The sequence below is a fragment of the Sardina pilchardus genome, chromosome 4 (assembly GCF_963854185.1).
Source record: "Sardina pilchardus chromosome 4, fSarPil1.1, whole genome shotgun sequence".
NCBI classification, from domain to species: Eukaryota; Metazoa; Chordata; class Actinopteri; order Clupeiformes; family Clupeidae; genus Sardina; species Sardina pilchardus.
In genome coordinates, this window is record NC_084997.1 from 10553465 (window position 1) to 10578406 (window position 24942).

At 44.0% G+C, this 24942-nt stretch overlaps 2 protein-coding genes across 2 annotated transcripts; both read left to right on the plus strand.

Annotated features, from left to right (window-relative positions):
- The first annotated feature begins 1160 nt into the window (after nt 1-1160).
- LOC134077771 (NAD(P)H dehydrogenase [quinone] 1-like) lies at nt 1161-2832 on the plus strand. The gene is made up of 6 exons (XM_062533415.1): nt 1161-1291; nt 1433-1597; nt 1730-1860; nt 1984-2097; nt 2244-2345; nt 2468-2832. The coding sequence occupies exons 1-6, from the start codon at nt 1288-1290 to the stop codon at nt 2765-2767; spliced, it is 816 nt and encodes a 271-aa protein (XP_062389399.1). The 5' UTR covers nt 1161-1287; the 3' UTR covers nt 2768-2832.
- Nucleotides 2833-14086: 11254 nt separating this feature from the next.
- On the plus strand, nt 14087-19044 carry ackr3a (atypical chemokine receptor 3a). The gene is made up of 2 exons (XM_062534097.1): nt 14087-14236; nt 16755-19044. The coding sequence occupies exon 2, from the start codon at nt 16767-16769 to the stop codon at nt 17913-17915; it is 1149 nt and encodes a 382-aa protein (XP_062390081.1). The 5' UTR covers nt 14087-14236; nt 16755-16766; the 3' UTR covers nt 17916-19044.
- The last annotated feature ends 5898 nt before the right edge of the window (nt 19045-24942 follow it).

A 24942-nucleotide genomic window follows, 5' to 3' on the forward strand; every position in this document is an offset into this window, starting at 1 on the left:
AATTCTTGGCTTATTGGAACAGTGGTTGACTTCTGAAGGTTTTTTTTTTTTCCTTTGACTCCTTAGTGTTCATAATTAGACTTGACAATATCGACAAAGGCTTCGCTGCGTTTGGTAGCACCGCTTTGAACTGTTACTGTGTGTGGCTTGGCTGTTGTCATTTGGAACCCAGCTGTGTTCATACACTTTGACTTAAGTGCCACTGGTATTGTTTTGGTTGTATTGCATATTCGGCTGAAGCTGTTGTAAATGACAGGGGTGTGAATCCTTTTGGGGAGGCATGTTTATGCTTTGTGAGCTGACTAAATCCTTCTTGCACTTCTAGTTGGAATATTTATGGAGAATGTTTAAAGCCATGTTTTATGTTCAAGTTTTCATAAACCCAAGGTTTCTTTATACAGACTGCAAACAAAAGGAAAATATTCAAGGAAAAGGTTTTTAGGTGAGATGTGAAGAAAGAGCAGGGGAATTCCTGTGTTTGAGGACCTATCTACTAACCCCCAGAGTGGAAGGTCTGGTATGAGGGACTGACTGTAAGTAGGCTATGGAAAGATGATGCAAGATGGGAGAGTAAATCATCAGGAATGGGGGAGCAAGGTTATGCAGTGCTTTGAAGATGAGAAGCAGGATTTTGAACTTAATACATTAGATGGGACTGGTAACCAGTGTAGCTCAGGATGAGCAGAACGGATAGAACAGGCGGGACCTCTAGCAGCAGAATTCAGCATTTATTGAAGCCTTACAGGAGGGATTCTGTAGGGAGACCAGTGGCAAATGAATCATTCATGCATGGACCAAGAGTGCATCATTACTGGTTAGGAACATACAGACCCTCAGGAGAGCAAAATTGGAAATTAAATCTCTCCTGTTTCTCAGACTGTTGGATTCTTCAGTTGTTGTGGACCCTGTGGGGAGAAAAGGCAAGATAATAATAGACTGAGACAAAAGGCAGAGTATTTTGAGATCTTAAATTGCACTTGAATTGAGTTTGGGCTGAGACTGAGTGTAGACCTGTATGCCACAATACCTATCATCAGCTATCAAAAGTGACCTCAGGTGAGGCTAGCAAGAAAACACTTACTATGACAAGTGCCAAATTGCTTTCAGCAGGTGGTTTAAATAGGTGTATCCTTCGATTGGTGGCCGTTAATCGGGGGGGGCACCGGTGAAACTGATTGGTTAATAGCTGTAAGAGTTTAAAATGTGGCTACGCCCGGTTTCCTTCAGTGTGGTATCAGTCTCCTGAAGTGTTTGGAATCTGTTTCGCTTGAACAACCTTCTGACAAAATGGGTTAGTGGTTTCCTGAAAGTTTTAAGAAATATTTAGTTTTTTCCTCTGACAGTTTAAATTGAAGATCTGTGATCTTTGTAATTTCTTAGCATGCCATTTTGACTTCCTCCCCCTTGTCTCGTTGTGTATAATCTACTGTAGGTAAGAACGTGTTGGTTGTTTATGCTCACCAAAGCACTGGATCCTTCAATGCTGCCGCTAAGGATGCTGCAGTGGAGTTGTTAACCGCACAGGGTTGCAATGTGGTGGTGTCTGACCTGTATGCCATGAAGTTTAAAGCCAATGCTACTCAGGATGACATCACAGGTGAGTTCAAACATTTTTGCCTCAAGCAATTCCATTACATGTTTCCTAATGAATGGCTATAAGCTGCCCTAAACTCTTCAGTTACTCTGAGTATGGTTTGACCCCTACCCCACCACCACCCGTTTTTTGTAGGTGAGCTGAAGAATTCCGAGCACTTCCGATATGGAGAGGAAACCATGCTGGCTTGGCAGGAGAGCCGACTGTGTGCTGATATTGTTGAAGAGCATAAGAAAGTGACTGATGCTGATCTAATCATTTTCCAGGTATCTTCTGCTCAGTTTTCCAATTTTCCTCATACGAGGCTACATGTACCAACACTTGCAACCAGCATCATGTTACTGAAGGATTTGCAGCTAAGAGTATTGGTCATGATTCATTTGTTGTAGTTCCCCATGTACTGGTTCTCTATGCCAGCCATCATGAAAGGATGGATTGATCGTGTTTTCACACAAGGTTTTGCCTTCACGTCTGAGAAGCGGTATAGTCAAGGGATTTTCAAGGTCTGGATTTCCCCTGTACTTCAGTGTGTTCTGTTGCGTATTTGCACTATTTATTAGCCTCATTTCCTGCTGAGTTTGCTATATAACTGATGTCTCCCAACAGAAGTATGACTCGTGTTATCACTTTGCTTCATGTCTCCTCGTAGGGAAAGCGAGCCATGTTGTCCTTCACCACTGGCTCCCATGAGTCCATGTTCAGTTCCAATGGCATCAATGGGGACATGAACGTCACACTGTGGCCCATGCAGGTACAGTAAATCTGTGCCCCTGACCACTGATCAAACCTGCTACTAAATAGGATTTCTTCTGGTTTATTGTTCTCCCTGACCTATTCTACCTCTAAGTCTTCTCTCCCTACCTTTCTTTGCAGAATGGCATTCTCTACTACTGTGGCTTTGATGTCCTGGCTCCACAGATCTTCTGGGCTCCACCACACATCCCATCAGAGGCCCGCGGCACCATGCTGGAGAACTGGCGCCAGCGTCTCCAGGGTCTTCTGACCGAGACTCCGCTAACCTTCGCCCCCTCTGACAACTTTGACACCGGCAGCGGCTTCCAGCTGAAGACTGAGGTGAAGGAGCAGCAGGCTGAAGCTCAGTTTGGCCTAACCGTGGGCCACCATCTCGGCAAGCCGATCCCTCCCAACAATCAGATCAGAGCCGGTGTTTGAAGTCTTAGCTCATGCCGTGCAATGTTGCCTCATCTCTCTCATAATAAAAGATTTTATTTGGTCAATGTAATGTGTCCTTGTTGGTTTAATGTCTGGAGTGGCTAGATCCATAATTACAGGCACGTCATATTTGATGTAATTTGTACTAATTAGTTTAGAACCAGATTGTCATAAAGCTACAGTGCATTTGTAAGGTAATTAAGAACCACAGCAGTTACTCTTGCTGCTCAAATGCTTTGACTTCGACTATAAATTCTTGGCTTATTGGAACAGTGGTTGACTTCTGAAGGTTTTTTTTTTTTCCTTTGACTCCTTAGTGTTCATAATTACAGACTCGACAATATCGACAAAGGCTTCGCTGCGTTTGGTAGCACCGCTTTGAACTGTTACTGTGTGTGGCTTGGCTGTTGTCATTTGGAACCCAGCTGTGTTCATAAACTTTGACTTAAGTGCCACTGGTATTGTTTTGGTTGTATTGCATATTCGGCTGAAGCTGTTGTAAATGACAGGGGTGTGAATCCTTTTGGGGAGGCATGTTTATGCTTTGTGAGCCGACTAAATCCTTCTTGCACTTCTAGTTGGAATATTTATGGAGAATGTTTAAAGCCATGTTTTATGTTCAAGTTTTCATAAACCCAAGGTTTCTTTATACAGACTGCAAACAAAAGGAAAATATTCAAGGAAAAGGTTTTTAGGTGAGATGTGAAGAAAGAGCAGGGGAATTCCTGTGTTTGAGGACCTATCTACTAACCCCCCAGAGTGGAAGGTCTGGTATGAGGGACTGACTGTAAGTAGGCTATGGAAAGATGATGCAAGATGGGAGAGTAAATCATCAGGAATGGGGGAGCAAGGTTATGCAGTGCTTTGAAGATGAGAAGCAGGATTTTGAACTTAATACATTAGATGGGACTGGTAACCAGTGTAGCTCAGGATGAGCAGAACGGATAGAACAGGCGGGACCTCTAGCAGCAGAATTCAGCATTTATTGAAGCCTTACAGGAGGGATTCTGTAGGGAGACCAGTGGCAAATGAATCATTCATGCATGGACCAAGAGTGCATCATTACTGGTTAGGAACATACAGACCCTCAGGAGAGCAAAATTGGAAATTAAATCTCTCCTGTTTCTCAGACTGTTGGATTCTTCAGTTGTTGTGGACCCTGTGGGGAGAAAAGGCAAGATAATAATAGACTGAGACAAAAGGCAGAGTATTTTGAGATCTTAAATTGCACTTGAATTGAGTTTGGGCTGAGACTGTGTATTAGCTGAGAATGTGCTGATTGTGCATGCGGAGCGGCTCCCAACTGCTCAACCACAGTCTCTACCACTCTCTCAACCAGCTGTTTCTAATGAGAACAACTCAGCCAGATAGATGAGCTAATTAGTGAAAACACCTGTGCTATGTGCACAAAATAGCCTATGGATCTTGTGCTAATCAACTGTAAAAAATTATAATAAACAAATAATAAAAACATATTCCACAAAGGTAGTTTTCTATGCAAGGTGTTTTTTATTTTTTGTAATTTCATTTTACTTTTCAAATCTCATTTTGGTTTCAATCTGTTTGGCTTATAGGATCTTTAAAATTCTGGCATCCAGGGAGGGTACATCTTGGATGAAGAGATGACAAACACTCTGAATAGATCAACTGTTGTAGCTTTTCACACAGGTGGAAGGAATGCATGGCAAGAAGATTTGTCAATGTAAAGAGGGGGACTGTAAATGGAGAACTCATGACATCAACAGTATCCCTTTATTCATGGATTTCATCAGGTCCCTTTTCACAGGTGTATTAATCAAGCACCATGCAGTCTGCATTCATAATCAAGGTGCTTGATTTTATACACCTGTGTAAAGGGACCTGATGAAACCCATGAATAGGAAAAGAAAATAAATAAATAAAATAATAGGATATTAATCTAACTCTAAGCAATTCTAAAATCTAAACAATTTTCACAGTTCAGTTTTCACAAGGTGTTCCCAAGCTTATCTAGCCTACTTGACAAACTTGCTGCAAAAATGCTGCATCCATAGCTTTGAATCTGAGACACAATCCATTAAGGAACTGGAGGGAAGTCTGGAGGAAAATATGATTCATCATAATCTACAATCCAGTGAAAGTTGATCTGTGTAGATTGCATGCAGTGTTTAAATAAATGAAATATATCCATTATAGGCTATATTTTACTCATTAGGGCCTACTATTTTAACCAAGCTTAGGCCTAATAATTTTTGGTTTTATTTGAACGTTCTTAGCCTCTCTATGTGTGTCATTCGGTGGCTAATACACACACAAAAAATATGCTTAAGCCTTTTGAATTCATTATAGGCCCAATTGTCGTTTTGTCTCAATACTTATTGTTTTCCACAAGGGGGTGCCAGTGCGACTCTCCGTACTTTGCTTAAGGTTTCATGACACACGTAATAGATTCATTTGAGCAATGAGTGGTAAACATATGGACTGCGCATGTAACCACCGTTTTGCAGCCGGCGCTTATCGTTAATTTTTGGCAACGAACTGGATGAGAAATGCTATATAGGAATTATGGGACAGCAAGAGGATTGATGAGTTTTTCACAGGACTCTATCGTGTGCCTCATTTGTGTCAGGGTTAACGGCGGGGCAGTCGTTTAAAATTATGAACCCCAGCAGGAGACGGCGAGGCCACGCTGACTGGCCCCAGCTCATGTGGTTCTGTCTCACTTATTTTAATGACAGCAGAAACATCTCAGAAATGAGAAGGCAACGCCAGGCAACCCGCGTCTCTTTTGGAAACTGATGTCAAATCTATCTTCACATAAATGTCTTCTACACATGGGGGTGTGCAGAAGGAATGCATGTGATTGTGAAGCTGACAGTCTGGAGTGCTAATGACAGTAGGCTAAGTTTAATAAATCTGAAACAAGAGCCAGTGGTAGCAGATCTGGCTCAGTTGCTTTTGGACTGTAGGCCTAACAGATACAATAACCACTCTACCAGCCATGTGTCTCAGTTACACACAAGCTGTGAAAGTCCTTTTTTGTGTTTACATTAGAGTGATGCATTTATCCTGAACGCCATTTCTCATCACACCATAATGAAGCCATCCTGCTGAGGAATTCTGCATTGTCTTCTTATAGCTCATGTCACATGACCTCCTACTACCACAAACATCCTCTGGTGCGTCTCTCTTCAAAGGCATTCCAGGCCGCTGCCTGAGCTGCAGTCGGCAGAGCAGCGATTAGAACCGGCGTGCCGCGGCCCATGCTTTATGGACTCCATTTCCTTGTGTCAAACACCCTGAAGCGGAGGAGGGCGCAGCGGGACAAATGACACTCAGCTCAGGGCCCACAAATCTCTCTCGCTCGGCAGCAACGCATGAAGCGGCACCGACCCACGGCGCTCTCAAGGCTCTCCTGTGTGCGACTGAGAGGGCGTCGGGCCCGAGAGCTTGGCCCCGCTGCCAAGGAGTGCAACGGTGTGTAGAGAGTCGGTTACACTGAGGAGCATCCCAGAGCTCTGAGCCGGACAGAGCTGATGAGTGGATGCAACATTGTGTGTCCTCTGTGTCAAATGAAATGGCATCCACACTCTCTCTGTAAGACACAGGAGGTAACAAGTGTTGCAGGAGGTCTTTTGTTACAGCTGTTATCACCCGTTGTTGAAATTCCTAGCTGTGAAATGAGATTGTGAGACGGTCACAAAAGTGAGGCCATCTTGGATAATAAAAGAAGGATGAAATCCTTTTCTCTCACCAGGTGAATCTACCGTGTCTTGGCTACAGGTCCAACTTCCCGGAGGCCAAGAGGACGGCTGAGTGTCAGCAAATGTCTGGTAAACCAGTTGCAGTAAATTTCAATTTGAGAATCCGGTCGGCCCTCGTGGGTGTTACCAAATCACCTCATCTGCAGCGGCCCGGCAGCCGTATATTTTTCACTGCTGGGCCCTGGGAGTGAGAGAAGCCACCTGGAGGATTAACAGCATTAACAGTGTGTGTGTGTGTGTGTGTGGCCTCCAGCAAAGGCGTCTTCTCCGTGGCGACTTCATTTCCAACAGGGGGCTTGCACGACTCCTGGGCTTGGTGACAGATTGGTGTGTGTCTTGGGTCTCATCCTGCGTATGCCACTGCTACGCTCAGCCCCCACCATCCCCCCCATACCCGTTCCCATCCCTGGGCCCATCCAGCTGTTAGCCTCGATGGAGAGCCGCTAATGTGAAGCAGCCTTGTTTTTTGAGGCACCCGAGCAGCCTGTGCGGAAGCCACCGAAGCTGTATGCCCCGTGAGCGTGCTGCTGGTCCTCCGCCGGATCCTCTTTCTTCATTTCGACTCCGACTTTTCACAACGCCACTCATAAGGGAGGGCATTTATTTAGCATGTCATCACCTCCGACGAGAAACCAATCGGAGCGCTCTCGCAAAAAAAAAGAAGAACACTTGTGCGCTGCGAGCTCGGGGTTGTGGTGTATCAAAGGAGTTCCCTCTGTAATAACGCTGTCCTTGAGGGAGAGCCTCTTGTGTTTTTGGCGTGGCTTTGTTTCCCCGCTGCTGGCTCTTTGACAGCTGAAGTCACTTAAGTCCGTCACCCCACATGCAACCATGCAGACTCAATAAGCACGAGCTTTTCACGGAGCGTGCTGCAGCTCCTCTCTGGTTCCCCCCCCCGTTTCCCCACCGGAGATGCTTCACTGCCACGTTACTGCTGCCTGGAGGGCCACTGCTGACTGAAGAGTGTGTTATTAGAGGTGTGGCGCCCAGAACTCAAACACCAGACATGAGGGGAAGCAGTTCAGCAGCACGTTAGTGAACTCTGTATATCACACACACACACACACACACACACACACACACACACACACACACACACAGACAGACACACACACACACCAAGCAGAAGCTTTGAATTGTTTATGATGCAGAGGCAGAATCTGTACTGTTTGGCAATAATACACAGTAATCATCAGAAGACATCATGCCAAATAGTGCTAAATGCGAGGCAGTCCCACACAGAGCATACCCTCTTAGCTTGGTACTTCCAAGTCCACTGGGATTCGTCATCCCCTTCAGCGAGTCGTGAGAGACAGTGCTGCCGATCCGGTGCCTGATGGTACAGTGTGTCCTGTCTAGCCTTAGCCGGAGGGCTGTCGTGCTTTGACTGAGCATCACAGGGAAACCACTAATGTAAGCCACCTGCAGCAGGCCGGCTGGCATGGCTGGAGGACTCCTGCTCTGCGATGCCACTGGCCACATGTTTACGTTTGACTTGTCACATTACTTCCCCTGTGAGATTACAGGCTGTTTTTATTTTGTTTACCTTCCCATCCGGCACTGTGTGCCTTTTCCTCATTAGTGTTGCGTTCCTTGCCTGTGTACTCTCTCTCTCTCCCTCTCCCTCTCTCTTTCTCTCTCTCTCTCTCCCTCTCTCTTTCTCTCTCTCTCTCTCTCTCTCCCTCTCTCTCTCCCTCTCTCTCTCTCTCTCTCTCTCTCTCTCTCTCTCTCTCTCTCTCTGTTGATGTAGTAGACAGTTGATACGTTTTCCTGTGTACCACCCACAACACTATAAGGTCACGTACTCATAAGGAAACAACAGTGGACGTTCCTGTCTGTCTGTTTCAGTTCGTGCCAGTCTAATAGAGGACAAAAATAGATGTTCTTCCTGCGCATTTCAAACAGACTGAGTGCATACTTGACAAAGCAAATCATACTGTATGGTTTCCCATATTGTACTCCACACATTTGTTTTGCAACATGTGTAGGCTTAGAAAATTCAATCAAGTGTTAGGCTATAGTTTTTCCATCCGTGTGCTGGTCAGAATGTAAACTGTTTATAGAGGTTTGTAATACTGTATGTGATTCCGTGTCCACTTGTACACAAAGATGGTTTGGTTAAAAATTTATTTGAGCATGGCTTGACACGTGTATATTTATGTCTGCTTCCCTTAACCCTGCATGTGTGTTCCCACCCCATCGTTCCCACCATATGATCATTGTCACTCTGTTCAATGTGTGCATTCCAAAAAGTCCAACAGTTGTTGGTAAGTGTCTAAACTTAAAGGCGTAATCACATCCAGACTTCCACAATCCACACAGTGCACTAACCAGGCGCTATTGGCACGGAACCCCTTGTCATGATTGTTCAGAGTGACTTACGATATCATCATCAACCGCCTTGCATGTGTGACTGCTCTAAGCCTTATTATTCATGCTGGGTGAACATGAAGAGGATTCTACAATGGGTCCCTTTGGCTCTGGCGCATGTTTTGGCCCCTGGAAGCATGTATATGTACAAACATAAGCAAACTAGAGGCTGAAGGAATTTAATGTTCCAGAACAGACCTTTTGTATTCCATAAACAAAATGGAGGAGACCGACATTCTCTGTTTCTTTACAGGGTTTAACAAAAGCTGTTTCATAGGAGAACTGTTGAAGAGGAAAGCTTGTATACTTGGTCAGCACCGCTAGTTTTCTTTGCGTGCAGACGTGTCAGAAATGGCCTGGCTGCTTCTCCAAAATTAACAACCATTCCACAAACACAATTAAGCGTTCCTTAAACAGCACCTGCTTCTTTTACCAGAGTCTGCCTCAAAAGGGTACAGGGAAACAGTCTGTGGGAGAGCTGTGTGGGAGAGCTGAGTGTGTGTATGTGTGTGTGTGTGTGTGTGTGTGTGTGTGTGTGTGTGTGTGTGTGTGTGTGTGTGTTAAGAGTCAGGGGAATACACAAACACATACACACACACTCCTGAAATACAGTATGGCAGGCTGGGGAGTCATAAGAAATGGAAAAGCTATTGTTCCCGCAAGGCCTACTGCTGGGCCTGTCCCCGGCCACCAGCTGAGTTGCATTATACCGATTGAAAACGGCAGACCACTGTGAGCCTCTGAGGTAAGCTAACAGAAATAAACTGACCGCGAGGGCCAGAGAAAAGTGGGGGAGTTCTCTAGGATGTTTTAGTCAGCAGAGACACCCAGGTTTTGTCTGGCTTATTTACTGTGAAATCTGTCAGCACCGCTGAACATACCAGAGGTTTCACTTCTTACACCCAAAAAAAGATAGAGCAGGTGTGCTGATTGCTGTAGCCAAGATGAATGTTTGTACTGGAGCACATGAAAAATGCAAAAAGGATATGTACTACTCACTAGTGTGCAGTTCTACGCAGAATTTTAGGAATAAGCATGACAATAAGTAAAAAGAAATTGAAATAAATTACAGAGTAAGACGATGGGAAGGAACAAAGGAAACCATCAAAGAGTTGCATGTAATTTTGAATTATTTGACATTATCCATTCTACTGTCCAGCCTTCCTTTAATTTTAACTTATCTGTTACAGTCATGAGATGTCTCCCAATATTCTTCTGAATTTCATTTCAGAAAAATGTGAACAAAAGAGGGCGAAAGAAAGTCTGCAATGGACAGTGCTTGTCTTGCACAGCATATTTCGGAGTAAAAACACAATTTTCACAACTTCATGTCAGTTAATTCAACCCTTCACCACAAGATAAGGTGGGTTGCTACATCTCCGGCAATCTGCTGTGTAGGTGGAGGGTTGAAGGAAATGGAAGTGCTTTGAGACATCGCCCAGGACCTGTAAGCTGAGAGGAAGATGTTGAACCCCACCCGCATACACCAGTCTAGCTCCATACACCGTCCTAGACACCGGATTCTCTCACACAACAGCCACTGACGTTTTTGACAGGCACTGAATTGGGACGCTCCTCCTAACAGAAGCGTCCAAAGTCTGTAAGAAAAGGTCTATTCAGACCCAGGCATGTTGTGGATCAAAATGGCATGTTTTTTTCTCTTTACTCCACGGTGCCAGAAATCCACCTGCATGAGTTTGAGTTGTTAGTGAGACACAACAGGGTATCTCGTTTCTCTCCTCACACGAAATGCAAACACGGTTCACTAGCAAAGCCCTGGTCATCAGCTGGAAAGGGCTGTAATACAATGAGACTACCAAAACAGCTGGGAAACAACGCTGTGGACAGGAAAAAAGAGAGGGGAGAATGGAACTATTTACAAGGAAAGATTCATGAGACTATAAAGATTTAAAGATGCGGTTCATAATTTTAGTCATTTTTCAAAGAGCGTTGCTACTGAGAAGCCTCCTGAGGCTGTGGACAATGTCTGGAACTCCCATTCCGCTGAGCTGGAAGCCTCATCCAACCTCACACTTCTGAGACACATAAAGGAACGAACAGCAGGGAGAAATGCCAGACCTTGCTGAAGACAGAAAAAAGCGAAATACGATTCATATCAGAAACAGTGCCGTAGAATTCATACAGTAGTCTCAGCTTTGCCTCTTCCATTACAGATCCAGAGTGCATAATGGCTGGAATTATACATAGTAAGCACATTTTAGGCTGGAAGATCATATTAAAGTACTTTTATTTCATCATAAATCAGATGAGCCTGGGGATGGGACCTCAAACAATCCACACCAAATGCAGCACAGACATTATTACACATCCCCAGTGAAGTCACACCACCAGTGCATGAAGCTCACGTCATGTCTCTTTCGTCTTCATGACAATCATGTAATTTAAATCCCCCATGTCCAAACAACCTCTCCATCACCCTCAAAGTTCAGCCACCTACATACTCAAACATGCGCATTCTGTGAGTGCTGTGACACAAAACCACTTTAGTTTATGATATACGCACTGAAACACATGGCTGACAATCACAGAGGCAACCTTTGCCCACCCAGAGCTCTGTTTAATGTATGGAAACCGCAAGAGGGCCAATATTTATGTCTGTGGGGATTTTATCAAGGCCTGGAAAAAAGTGTACTAGGACTGATAAAGAAGATGAGCTTCATCTGTTTCCTCAGAAGAAACACGAGTGCATTTGGCCATGTTGAGACAAGCTGTAGTTTCGGGGGTTGATTGTCTCGTGGCAATGGAGGGGAGAGTTCTTGTCCTCTGTGAACTTATTGCTGTGCTCCCCAGGAAGGAGTTGCACCATGCTTGGCCATAATCCTGACCCACAGGGACGGCACATTCCACTTCAGATTACGGGGGTGAATTAAAAATGGATTTCCATTACGTTTTGTGTCTCCGCTCTAATGTACTCAGTTTTATTCCGAGGGGGCCAGTACCCTGGGGTTCCCTAACCTGCTAACCTTCCTCAGTGTGTGTGTACAGTATATGCATACTGTATATGTGACATGAATTTCAGATTTTGTTTTCCTTAATGTGTTTTTTTTTTTCGGCTTTACAAGAGCGGACTGTATTAACAATCGCTGACTCAACATTTGGACATGATCAAGATTTCTAAATAAAGTCAGAATGTGAGTGCATATCTGAAATGTATCTCATGCTAAATATTTAGGCGGGTCTGTTTAGGCGGGTCTGTCAATCACAATGACTGTCTGATTAAATAGCACTGAATTGAGAACCTAACACTTTCATTCCCTCCAGCAAGTTCGTTTGAATAAAGCTGGGTAGACCTGTGTTGGAAATATTTCCAAATATACACTCTGGCATGTATCTGAAATGATTCCATGAAAAAAAAAAAGACGTTAACTTTGAGCACATGTATCTTATCTGTATTAACACTTCAGACAGAGGGCCTGTCAGCATACAGTCCAAGACTGTCTGAAAGGTTAGGGAGACCTGAATGAAGTTGTCCAACTGACAGGCTTCACCTTTGACCCCCCAGGCCTTGACCAGCAAAGAGCAAGTCTGTGTGACCCTGGGTGTCATTCTAAGACAACTTTATCCACAGACACCCTCCCACATACGCACATGCAGCTGTCCTGGCAAAAGCAGTCGTGTCAAAACAAAAATAATTTTCGAAAGGCATTACTACTCCGGTTAAGCTGTTCAAGCAGTTTAATTGAATGGATGGTGGGGTTAAGCCTCAGCAGAATATGTGTCACGCTTGATGACTGAGTGTGTGTGTCTGAGAGAGAGAGAGACAGACAGACAGAGAAAGAGAGAGAGAGAGAGAGAGAGAGAGAGAGAGAGAGAGAGAGAGAGAGAGAGAGAGAGAGAGAGAGAGCGAGCAAGAGAGGATGTTGTGTGTGTTTGTGTCTATGTTTGTCTGCAGGTGAGATGCGACACACTGTTCTTACACCTTGGCAGGTGTGTCCCCTTGTCCTCCTTCCTCCTACCATGGCCATGCAGCCAACGATTCAAAGCTTCCGTCAGGAGGAACTCCTTACCGGATCCCTTTCTGCCTCTGGATGACGAAAGGTTGAAAGAAAGATGCTGGCATGGGTTTCAAGGCACAGCCGATGTTTATCCGTGGGCCTTTGAAATCAATGCTGATGTATTTGATATCATAGCACAATGGACATCCGTACGTGCAGAAACTGTTCTTTCAACTTTTTTTTGATGGTGGAAGCTATTGTTATTCTCAATTCCTGTGCTAATGTGCTTTATTAGTGGCATTATTTTACATAAGAATATAGACCACAAATTGCAATTCAATCTCTTTTAAATCAATAAATAATGAGCTCATATTACTTGAGCTTTGTCTACTAAAATGCTAATGTTTTATAGGCCTACAAATTTGGACTTCCTCACTATACTTTTCTAATAAACCAGTTTTTTTTAACTTGATTAGCCAATGCATATATTCAATAAACCATAGTTCCCTGACACCACATGATGTCCCTTCCTTGCACCTCCATGTGCTAAACGCATGCAAAGGGAATAGGATGGGCTACGTTTCCTACTGTTTTTTTATACCCCATTTATGCCAGGTAAGAAATAAATGACTTGAGAAAATGTTGCAAAAACGGCTTCCTGGAAACAGTGTCATTCAGATTGTCCCTTTCTATGTTTGAGCTCAGTCCAAATTGATATTACTTCCTGTGTTTGACAATTGTGTTGGGTGTGTGTGTTTAGAGTGAGATAAAGTCTACCTTGATGGTTTATCCAGGTGTAGGCTAATTAGGCCTTTTACTTCACTCATTATCGACATTGCGGTCACGACAACCGTCATCTGTTGGCATAAACGTTGATGTTTGACCGTTAAGGGTTGGTCCAGTTTCGTGTTTTCTGTAGTTTCGTTCCTTATGCATTGAGGTTTTAGAATGGGGTGCGGATGCCGTTGAAAAGTGCGGCTGTATTTCCTGTGTACTTGTCTTGCAAACGATATAATTTAGACCTAATGCAAAACTGCCACAAAACATACACTGACATCATTAAAAAAAATGTACCAGGCCTATGACGACCACTTTTCGGGAAGCATGCCACGCACTGTTTGATAGTCCGCATGAAGTAACTGCTCCTTTTAATGTAGTTGTTGAAAGAGGTTTGAATGGAAGTGTTTCTGTTCCACCACGGGAGGCGTTCCTGTTTGCGGGCGAGGCTATATGAACAAGTGTGTGTAGCGCTTCTGCACTCTTGCTGAAATTGGACGGAGTAGCCTAGTCTAGGCACAGTCGTCTTCGGTAGCCTATCCCAGAGTCCGGGAGGATAGGAGGTCACAGTCAACTTATCTGAAAGACTGACGCGCAAGCAAACTTTCTCTGGATTTAACCTGGTAAGATTTCCTCTACCTTTTGAAAAGAAGTTTAGGCTACTTGAGAGCGTGAGATATAGTTGAGACTGAAGCCAGAGTGAGGAATTAAATCAACTTGAATGCTATTTTGAAGTAGCTCACCTCCAAACAAAGATAACTACTTTCGATCACGGGTCAACAATCAAAGTCCATTATGTGCTGATTTGCGTTTTACATAATCTGGCAACATCTTGAGAAGGGCAGTGAACCATCACCATCGGAGGCGCATTGGAGGTCCGTTCTCGTTCAGTTTGCCAAGTCCGCAGGGTCTCCCTCATTCTGTTTTGTACAGGACAGTTTGGGCTTCTGTAATAGAGACCGTGTGATGTCGAACCGAATATTATCAGCTAAAAGCGAGGTCGACTAATTTTAAAATGCACTGCAGAACAGTTCCGAAAAGTGGGCTATTTTAATTAAACTCTGTCAGATTATGTTGCTAATTCCATTCTTCACAAATCATAAAGTATCCTAGATATATTGATAATAGGCTACTCATCTTGAACTGACTGTTATCACTGTTTGTTATTGAACATGGGCAGTGGGGGGTACGCCTTGTGTTTGCAACACCTGCGAGCGTCCTTAGCATAATAAATGGTATTTTCACCCATTTACATAATTCTTATGCTGAGTCTCAGACAATAAAAATGTTTCTCTTGCTCAAAGCAGTGAAAGGGAAAGTGGTATCATTTGTATTATTACAGTAGGGCCTAATGTGAATGCGTAAATTCCCATGACCTCAATAGGCTATTTCATCCCGCGCGTGCAATCTATAAAGACGAGAGCTATAGTAGAGCGCAAAAAAGAGACAATCTCAGTTTTTTTTTCACACATTCCGATCATAATGATCTGCCTCTGAACGACACTGTAGAGAGGCATTTCACATAATTCATTTTTTTTTGCGGATAAAGTTACGATGACATTGGAATGCAGCTGGTCACTCTATCCCCTTTACAGACAAATATCATTGGGTATAATATATTTACTTTGGTCCAGTTTCTTTGGTATGACAAATAGCTTTATTGGAGGATATCTGAAGCAATTTATACAGACGTACAATGCTGCTCTGTAAGTTTACTATAGGTTTATTTAGACCGTATATGTTTCAAGATGTCCTGTGGTCATGTGTCAGTCAAGCTTAAATTTAGAAGTATGTGGCCCATCCAGTAATATCATGCACATAGGGTAATCAAGCACGGATGGTGATGCATTGAGGAACATCCATGACTTGTCCTGGACATATGTAACTTATAAAAATGGGTATGCATGCTTGCATGGAAGCACTGAAATTTGCTTTGACAACCATATGTGCCCCATTTGTTATACAAGTTATATCTGTTTTAAAACTCTGTTTTTCTCAATAGTTTCTCAATAACCCTATGCATTCCAGCATAGTGTGTCATGCGTGATGAGAAATACACAGCTGTTCCAAAGTAATGACTTTTATTGTCCCCATTCTTGTGGTCAATGACCCACGTTGACTCTGGGCAGACTGTGTCCGAAGCGCACTCACGGTCTTCAGTTGGATTGTGTCACGTTCTACTGCCCCTTTGAGCTCCCTAGGGTGTCAGTTTTCCTAAATCCTTTGACCTTTAACCCTGTGCACCCAGCTTGAGACCTTCCACTGACAAGTTATGGCTGGTCCAACCGGAGGTGTTGGACATTTACCACACTGGCCATGGTTAAGGTTGTTTTTTTCTCTGAGGTGTCTTAAAGATTAAGTTCAGGCTCGACTCTCTCTCTCTCTCTCTGTCTCTCTCTCCCTCATACACACACACATGCACACACATACACACACACACACACACACACACACACACACACACACACACACACACACACACACATACACACACACACACACACACACACACACACACACACACACACACACATTGAGTGGCTAACAACCTCACTGAGAGGTCTTTATCTATGTCCGCTGACACCCTTGTAGCGAAACAATTTGAAATTCTCTGGCACCTATTCCTGTTGTTTTAACATAAGCATAATGAACCACGGAGGAAAGAGCCAAGATCCTGGGCTGACTGAGGGCCCAGGGATCTGGGGCCAGGCAGTTACTAAGGGACCGCCTTAGATATTTAGGACAGGTCAAAAGCCGAACTATCTCAGCGCTTTGATCCTCAATCACTGACGATCGTCACGGCAGCTCTTGCTTTGATTTGGGGAAAATGTCGGGAAGCGTGGGAGACATTTCTGTGCATCCAGCACAAAACGGCAAAAGAATTCCTTCATGCAGCATCAGGTTTCCCGCTTTGAGTGACTCAGGAATGTGCCTAATAATTGCACAAATATACACTGTTTTGGTTCCATATCATTCACTGCCATGATCTCTCCATATAAGAAGAGTCACTGTTGCAGATATGAACCCCACATAGACAGACAGAACACTCAGTGGTGCCCTGTATGAACTTCAGTCATTAATCTCTGTCACTGTGTCTAGAAAGTGATTTGTAATTTGTGTCTTCTCTCCTTTTCTCTGTAGCCAACCGGAGAGATGAGCTTTGAAATATCGGAGCTCATTCCCTTCCTGGAGGAGCTGAACTTCACGGAGCTGAACAACACGCACTGGGACATCTGCCCGTCGGCGGTGGAGCGCGGCGCCCTCCTCCAGCTCATGTGCACGCTCTACGTCTTCATCTTCGTGGTGGGCCTGGCGGCCAACGCGCTGGTGGTGTGGGTGAACGTGCGCACCGAGCACGGCCACCGCCACCGCCACGAGACGCACCTGTACATCCTCCACCTGGCCGTGGCCGACCTGTGCGTGGTGGCCACGCTGCCCGTGTGGATCGCCTCGCTGGCGCAGGGCGGCCACTGGCCGTTCGGCGAGGCCGCCTGCAAGCTCACGCACCTGGTCTTCAGCGTCAACCTGTTCGCCAGCATCTTCTTCCTGGCGTGCATGAGCCTGGACCGCTACCTGTCGGTGGCGCGCTGCGGGGCCGATGGCGGCGGCGGCGGCTCGTCCACGTCGGGCCGGCGGAGGAGGGAGGTGCGGCGGCTGGTCTGCGCCGGCGCCTGGCTCCTGGCGCTGGCCGCCTCCGTGCCGGACACCTACTTCCTGCGGGCGGTGCTGGTGCCGCACACCGACGTCACCCAGTGCTGCCCCGTCTACCCCGAGGGGAGCCAGCCCGAGTGGATGGCTGCCGTTCAGATCGGCTTCGTGGTGCTGGGCTTCGCTCTGCCCTTCCCGGTCATCGCCGTGTCCTACGTGCTATTGGCCAGAGCCCTGTCTTCCCCTTCCTCCTCCTCTTCCTCCTCCTCCTCCTCCTCCTCCTCCCCTCTGGACCACGAGCGCAGACTGAGCCGCAAGGTCATCCTCACGTACATCGTGGTGTTCCTGGTGTGCTGGGCGCCCTACCACCTGGTGCTGCTGATGGACGCCCTTATGCTGCTGGGCCCGCTGCCGCGCACCTGCGCCCTGGAGAACGCGCTCTACGTGGGCATGAATCTCACGCAGTGCCTGTCGCTGCTCCACTGCTGCGTCAACCCCGTGGTGTACAGCTTCATCCACCGCCACTATCGCTACGACCTCATGAAGGCCTTCATCTTCAAGTACTCCACGCGCACGGGCATCGCCCGCCTCATGGACAACTCCAACGGCGGCGAGACGGAGTACTCGGCCGTGGAGAACCCCTCACAGCTGTGAACCAACAGGCGGAGAACCTCAGGGTTTTGTTTTTTTTTGTTTTCTCACGTTTTCCTCCTCTTATTCGTGCCTTATTGCGCTCTCTGAACAAAGGTGCTGCTAAGTCGCTTCAATTCAGGGTGGGTGCCTGTAGGGGTATTGAGTCTTGAGTATTGAGAGCAGTATTGAGTCTTTAGGGTTTAGAGGGAAGAGAAGGAGATGGTAGCTCTTTATTTACAAATGCATTGTTCATGCATTCATGTTGGCGTTATAAACTGCTGTTACTGGTTGCCTTAGAAGAATGGCAAAAAAATCATCACAAATGCACTTATTATAAAGCTTTTTTTGTATAGAGTTTCTGTTTGAACAACTTTTCTGTTAAAAGCCAAATGGAAAAGTATATCTATATCAAATTAGGTGGTCAGCCTGGATCGTTAAGAGAGATTGTTTTGTTCTGACTCACGCTAGAGTTATTTGTAAAAGCTGCCCATCGAATGAAAACAAAGGAAAATTATCAGTAAATCATCAACAAACACTTGTTTTTTTTGTAAATTCAGTACGCATTTGAATGTGGTTGTGTGCTTGTTTGTTTATGTATTTATGTGAAGATCTGATCATTCATTCACCATTTCTACATCAGATGGGCTGTTCAGCCTTGACTATTATGAGACTGTTTTGTTCTCACTCTCACTGGAGTTATTTGTAAAAGCTGCCAATTGAATGAAACAGGACAAACAAAGGAAAATTATTTTAAATGTATGTATCAACATACACTTGTTTTTTGTGAATTGAGTATAAAATGCATGTAAATGTGGTTGTGCGATTGTTTGTCTATGAGATGACCATTCATTCACATTTGAAAGTGTGGTTACAGTGGGGGCTACAATTACATAAAACCTGCCTCTGTGAATATATTTGCTTGTATCCATTACTTATAGATGTATATATTTTAGATTTTCTATGTAATTTAAGTATGTTGTCATATTTATGTATTCTTTTGAGTGCCATGTTTTATTGATCATTACATTCTCTTGAACATATTTTGACTCACTGCATCAAACAAGAGAACTGTAATTTGTCACTTTGAATTAAATTGAAAGTACAATAAAAAAAATAAATAAAAAAAAGCAACAGCTTTGAAGCATATCTATGCTTGGAATACTTCCTGCTTGTCTGTTTGTGTGCTTGCCTCTTGCGCTGACATGGAAACTATTAGCTAAGAAAACTTTTGAATATTGCCACAGAGCTGAGCCAATCCATTGTTATGTTTGACGACCGCAAATAACATCACATCATTTATTTCATCTATTTATTTATTCGACTGCTGCTGTCATGGCAGTTGTTTAATGGTGCACACAAGTATGAACAAATCCTCCGCCAGCTTTCTCTCAGTTGCCCAAGCTGCACATTTTACCATTCAAGAATCCTTTTTATAGTTCCATTAATAGAACGACATCAACATTTAGTGAGAAATCAAGACTGATTGATAGTGACAGACACGTTTGGCTTTTTTCACAACAGAGACGAACATTTTACCCAAATGAACCCTTTCTATGGCATGGTAGTTATTCTTATTAAATTATGGAATCTTTATCTTAGTTCATTCAGGAAATAAGATAATGTACTCAGTCATGTCCTGTTTGTCGGTTATTTACCAGAGACAGAAGATATTATGCAGTTCAGCTAACTTCTGTATCCATTTAGCATAAATCATACACCAATTCCAAGAATTGTTACAGCCACAAAACTGCATTTTTGTAATATACATGTAATGACTTTAGAGGCTCTGAAAATAAGGTTTTATTGTGTTGTTTTATGTCTCGGTTATGAATATCCATGCAGGTCTTAAGATGATGCCACATAGAGCAACTTCTTGAGAAATGTTGCTTGGCAACCACATAACCAATTTCATTTATTCTGATTAGATGATCATGACCATTTGCCTACTGATGATTAAAGTTATCCAGATAGGAAATTGAAGCCCAATATCAGTGAACATGCCAGAACCACAATAATGAGTCACATTGCTCAGTAACATTGCTCAAAACGTTGCCTCCTGTATCATCAACTTTATAAATGGCTTATATATGGCATATAACTTGCTAATTAGATCAACATATTAGATAAACATTGAGCTGTCACACACCCCATAGAGTTGACACTGAATGCGTTCACAGTCATTCTTTAAATACTAGGACAAGGTCACATCAGAAGGGATTTAAAGTGTTTTTCCATTCCAGTCAAATGTTTCTGCAGCTCCCCCGATAATCCTCATTAACTCAAGCGTAATCTCAGCACTGCCACTGCTTCACCAACACACTGAAGCACTGCACATTTTTTCCCATCCAAATCCTGAACATTTTTTTAGAGTTCCTACTGAATCTAACATTAATCATTGATCCATTTACTCTCTCTATTCTTTAACAGTAATGTGTCCCAAAGTTTTTTCTACCCATTACACAAAGATTGTACAACATTCTAAATATATGCAGTGGTAGTATACTGTAGTGTACGGTGATCTGTGATCACCCCCATAACCGCCCCCCCCCCCCCCCCCCCCCCCACACACACACACACACATACACACACACACACACACACGCACACACACACACACACCGCCTCTCCAGATACATCGGACTGCAGGCACACAATTTAGACACAATTTATATTTGTCTTGAGGAGGTGAGCAATATGAAGTGGTAGATATTGCTTTGGAATTCTATTACAAAGCAATTTAGTTTGAAGGCCCATATTTACAACCTGATCACTCATAGCAGTCTGACTTCACAGTTCACAGATTTGCGCACAGGATACCTAACTATACCTTCAACTAGTGTTATTGAAATTGAAGTCAGTGGTTTGACATAAGGCTATTGATATTTCTGTTGAACGTTGCATCAAATGACACCTCTCCCTAACACTGCAGGCCCTAACTGTTGAATGACCCAATGCACTGCACAATGCATGTTTTTATACTGTGCCAGGATTACTGCACCTCATAGGCAACATTTTATTTATCATATACATTAGGCTATGCTTTCACTGTAAGTTGTTCATCCACCCCTAAATATTATGTACAAGATTGATTTTCCCCCAAACATGCCAGTGATTTTCATCTTTTGAAACTCTTTATATTTGTATTATTAGTGGGAGTTTTGTTTGACTATTTTGGAAACTGCAGTACGCAGTTGCATGTGGTTTCAGGCATTATAAACGTAGCCTGCATAGTGCTCATGTAGAAAGTAAAGTAATCAGGGCAATGAGGAGGGTGGAGGTTTTTTCCACATCAGCACTCACATGTCAAGTCGTCATTTTATCACAAAAGTATGTTAATATGTATTCTTGTATAGCTTAAGTGGGTGTATTACAGTAAAATCTTGTTGCTTTTGAAGTGAGCATACAACATAGTACTGTGTATCTCAGACTACACCACTGGATATGACATACAACTTGAAACTTGGACTAAAAATATATGCCAGAATGATAGCCCGAATATTAGACGTTTAGGTTTTAAATATAAATCAATGGCTTAAGTGTGCATGTTGGAAATAAATGGAGAGGAATATAAAAAAAACCTGGTGAAGCTATTAGTCTGATAATGCACAGAATGCTAGATCTACTGTAGGTGATGGAGAACAGAGCATAGGGACCCGCTACTCCCGAGCACACATTTATAAACACACTGATAAAGTCGTAAACATGCTGACAACCTCTCGCATATATCCACATAGTGTGGTCTGAAGTCCAATAGGAATGCATGCAATCGTACAGATTTTTCTACATTTATCACAGATAATGATGTATAGCATTGTCTCTGGTCTGTCTGTGTGTGTGTGTGTGTGTGTGTGTGTGTGTGTGTGTGTGTGTGTGTGTGTGTGTGTGTGTGTGTGTGTGTGTGTGTGCGTGTCTGAGTGCGTGTGTGTGTGTGTGTGTGTGTGTGTGTGTGTGTGTGTGTGTGTGTGTGTGGAGCCTCCTAGCATGTGAGCTAATGTTTTGGTTCAGTCACACAAGGTTTAATGTTGGCCAGTTTCCCAACATATTCAATCAGGCATTTTGTGTGCTCCAGTGCATCTAAAATTAATTGCAGATGAGCCCTTGCATGCTGAACAGGCTCCACTGAAGTTTAGGTAACAGCTGTTGTTAGTCAGCGTGAGGTTTCTAGCTTGAACTTAAACTGCCTGACAGAAAAAAAAGTTTCCAAAGAAGAGATTTGTAACACTTTAAAATCAAAACAATCAAAAAATCCGACTCCCTCCGCAAAAACGCCACCTGTACTACATCTTCAGAGGGTCTCTCCGATTTCACAGACTAGACTAATAGGTCGGAAATTTAGATTGAAACAATACAGTTAAAAGGTAAAATTATAGCTGTTGATATAAATGGTGAAGACGTTTTACCGAGACGGAAGAATTAACAGCAGACAGGACCAGTCCAGCGCTGAGATTAATTCTGTGCTTTAGGCTCTCCTTTCACAACACATGTGTCGCAGATGTCTGATGTTTGAACCTCCAACTGGAAATCATAGTGCTGTAATTGTGTAAGGAATCGAATATACATCTACAAAGGCATCCTCTTCTGCATCCATCACCATACCAATGGCTCATTTAACTACAAAAACATGTAATGCAATGATGTACGATCATGTAAATCAGCATAATGTCTCATCTACCACAAATTAACTCTCAAGTAAATAATTGAGGCTGTAGTCTATTCAGCTAAGCATTTTTTCCCTTCCTCTTTGAAATCCTATACATATAAGATTATTTCTATAAAACAAACTTTGGCTATTTAGCCTTGAGTACACTCCGCTCCACAGAATATAGTAATGACAACATTGGACAACAAGGCGCTCTAGAAGTCTATATTTCCCTTTTATGATACTCTATACCTCTTAGAATCACCACATGGGTCTTGGCACACTGGAGATGTGAACTTGTCCACATCAAAGGGCAGGGAGGCGAGGGGGGGGGTGCGTATTGAAGGTGAAGGCCGTGCCTTTGCCCGGTGATTTATGCCACAGTGGTGGTGCCGGCGCGGATCCGCTCCCTAAATTGTGTTAAACGTACTCAACGCCTTCCTCATGCCGGAAAACTCCCCTCTGGGTCAGCGCAAACCACCTCGTTTTCACGACCATTGCCAACCGTAATGCTGAGGTGCTCCTCCAAAGGGGGGGTATACAGCTGTTCAACCGGTCCGCGAAAGAGCAGTCGTTTCACGCCGTGTTGTCTTAACCCAGTCATTAGTGTTTTTATTGCAAGCACACTCCTCTGAGTTGAGAATAATGTATTACGATGCCCCTCTAAAGTGACTCGCTTGACTCTCTGTGGTCGGGGGCCTCTTCTCCCCCCTCTTATCTTGACTTTGGCTCTTTCTTCAAGTGCATAAAAACAGAATTTAAAATTCTCCTGCTGGCAGTGAAACAGCTCTCACACAGGAACAGTATCAAGAAGATTTAAGGTTTGAATGACTGATTTTACAATTAATGACAGGCTAATTGTTTTGCTTTACCCCCACAACACTCATAGCAAGAATACCTCATACCATGACGGCGATACAGATGTGAGATATCCAAACACCGTTGTCGTCTCGTTGCTGCTGGCTGACTTACATCTCATGACCACTGCGATGCATTTGCATATGAGTCTGCCTCCTTAATGGACTGCAATGGTAAGAACTACATTGTGAACATTCTGTGGTTAAAACCCCACCAAATCAGACAGGAAGTATTCAAGAAACCCACTGCCCTGGTCCAAAGTACATCTCACTTGGGAAACAACATGAACACAGAGTTTAGATGGAGTGTGTTGGTCTGACCAGTGTTGGTCTGTCTGGAGCACCTTTGTCACCCTCGAAAGTGCACCAAGCAGACTCTAAGGGCTCCATTCTATCTGTCCAAATGCACACAAACACACAGAGGACCAATAGGAGCTAGCCTTGTCTTTTAATAGTGTAAAACAGTATGAAAGAGGTTGCGGTGGCAGCTGAATCTCTTTCGTCTGTTTTTGCAGTCACACTCCTGTCTTACACTCATGGCCTGGAAGTTCTGGCAACTGTGAAACCAAAAACACAGTGTATGTTCGCCGACTCTGTTTGAACTCCCTTTGTGATCAAGACAGGAATTTCAAACAGCCTAATCACATTCACTACTGACGACTGTTCTAGCGCTTCTTCTGATGGTGGAAAATAAACATTGACTCTTAAATTAGGTTGAGGGTATTCATCATAACACTCAAGGTCAGATGAGGGGTATGTCGTTCACTGGTTTACCCAGACCATTATGACATTCAGATGACATTCCCTCCCCTCTACACAAAACTGCTTTCACACCATAAATGAGTGAGTCATCTCATGAAAACCAGGTGTGCAGACTACATTATGCGCTAAATATGCATGCTGTCATATACCTTGACCATAAAACTCCACCAGTAAGTTTCTGTGTTGTTTGTAAGGCTGACTCCACTAAGAGTGGCAAATCATTGACATTGGTAATTCCCTTCCCAGGACCTCACTCCTCTCTGCTGCAGAAACAACATCCCTAAATTCCTCTTGTTCACATTACTCTCCACCATTCCCTCTGGTTATCCTCTTGTGTCCCCCATGCTAACACCCTCTGGTCCATGCTAACTCAGCCATTCAGCGAGCTGTAGCTACACACAGAGATCTCCAAACAAACCTCAAAAAGACTTGTCAACTAGGGGCCTGTTAGCATTTTGTGTGCTCTGGCCGACAAGCATATCAAATGATAACGATTGCCATGTCTTATGAGAAGGACAACATTTAGCTGAACTGTCATCCGACTTCAAAGCCATCCAGTAATTAAAATCGTGCATCACAGTGCCCTCTCAGTGGTCTCTGTCAGCGGTCTTCCTGCTTGTCCCCGAGGTCCAGATGTCTTGTCCAATCTTGGCTAATTAGCTCCTGGTCCATCTGGAGGGGGATGTGCCTAGTGCGAGGCTAAGGGGATGGGGTATTTTAGCCCCACGTGCCACAAGCCAACCCTCCCATTTTAATTATGGCCGGAGGGTGGGCATTAAGGGTACGACAT

Excerpts from the sequence above, each read along its gene's own strand:
- LOC134077771 (XM_062533415.1), top strand. Across the intron at positions 1,598-1,729 it reads TACTCAGGATGACATCACAG|GTGAGCTGAAGAATTCCGAG; the intron begins GTGAGTTCAAAC and ends CGTTTTTTGTAG. Across the intron at positions 2,346-2,467 it reads TCACACTGTGGCCCATGCAG|AATGGCATTCTCTACTACTG; the intron begins GTACAGTAAATC and ends CTTTCTTTGCAG.
- ackr3a (XM_062534097.1), top strand. The coding sequence starts at position 16,767 with ATGAGCTTTGAAATATCGGAGCTCATTCCCTTCCTGGAGGAGCTGAAC.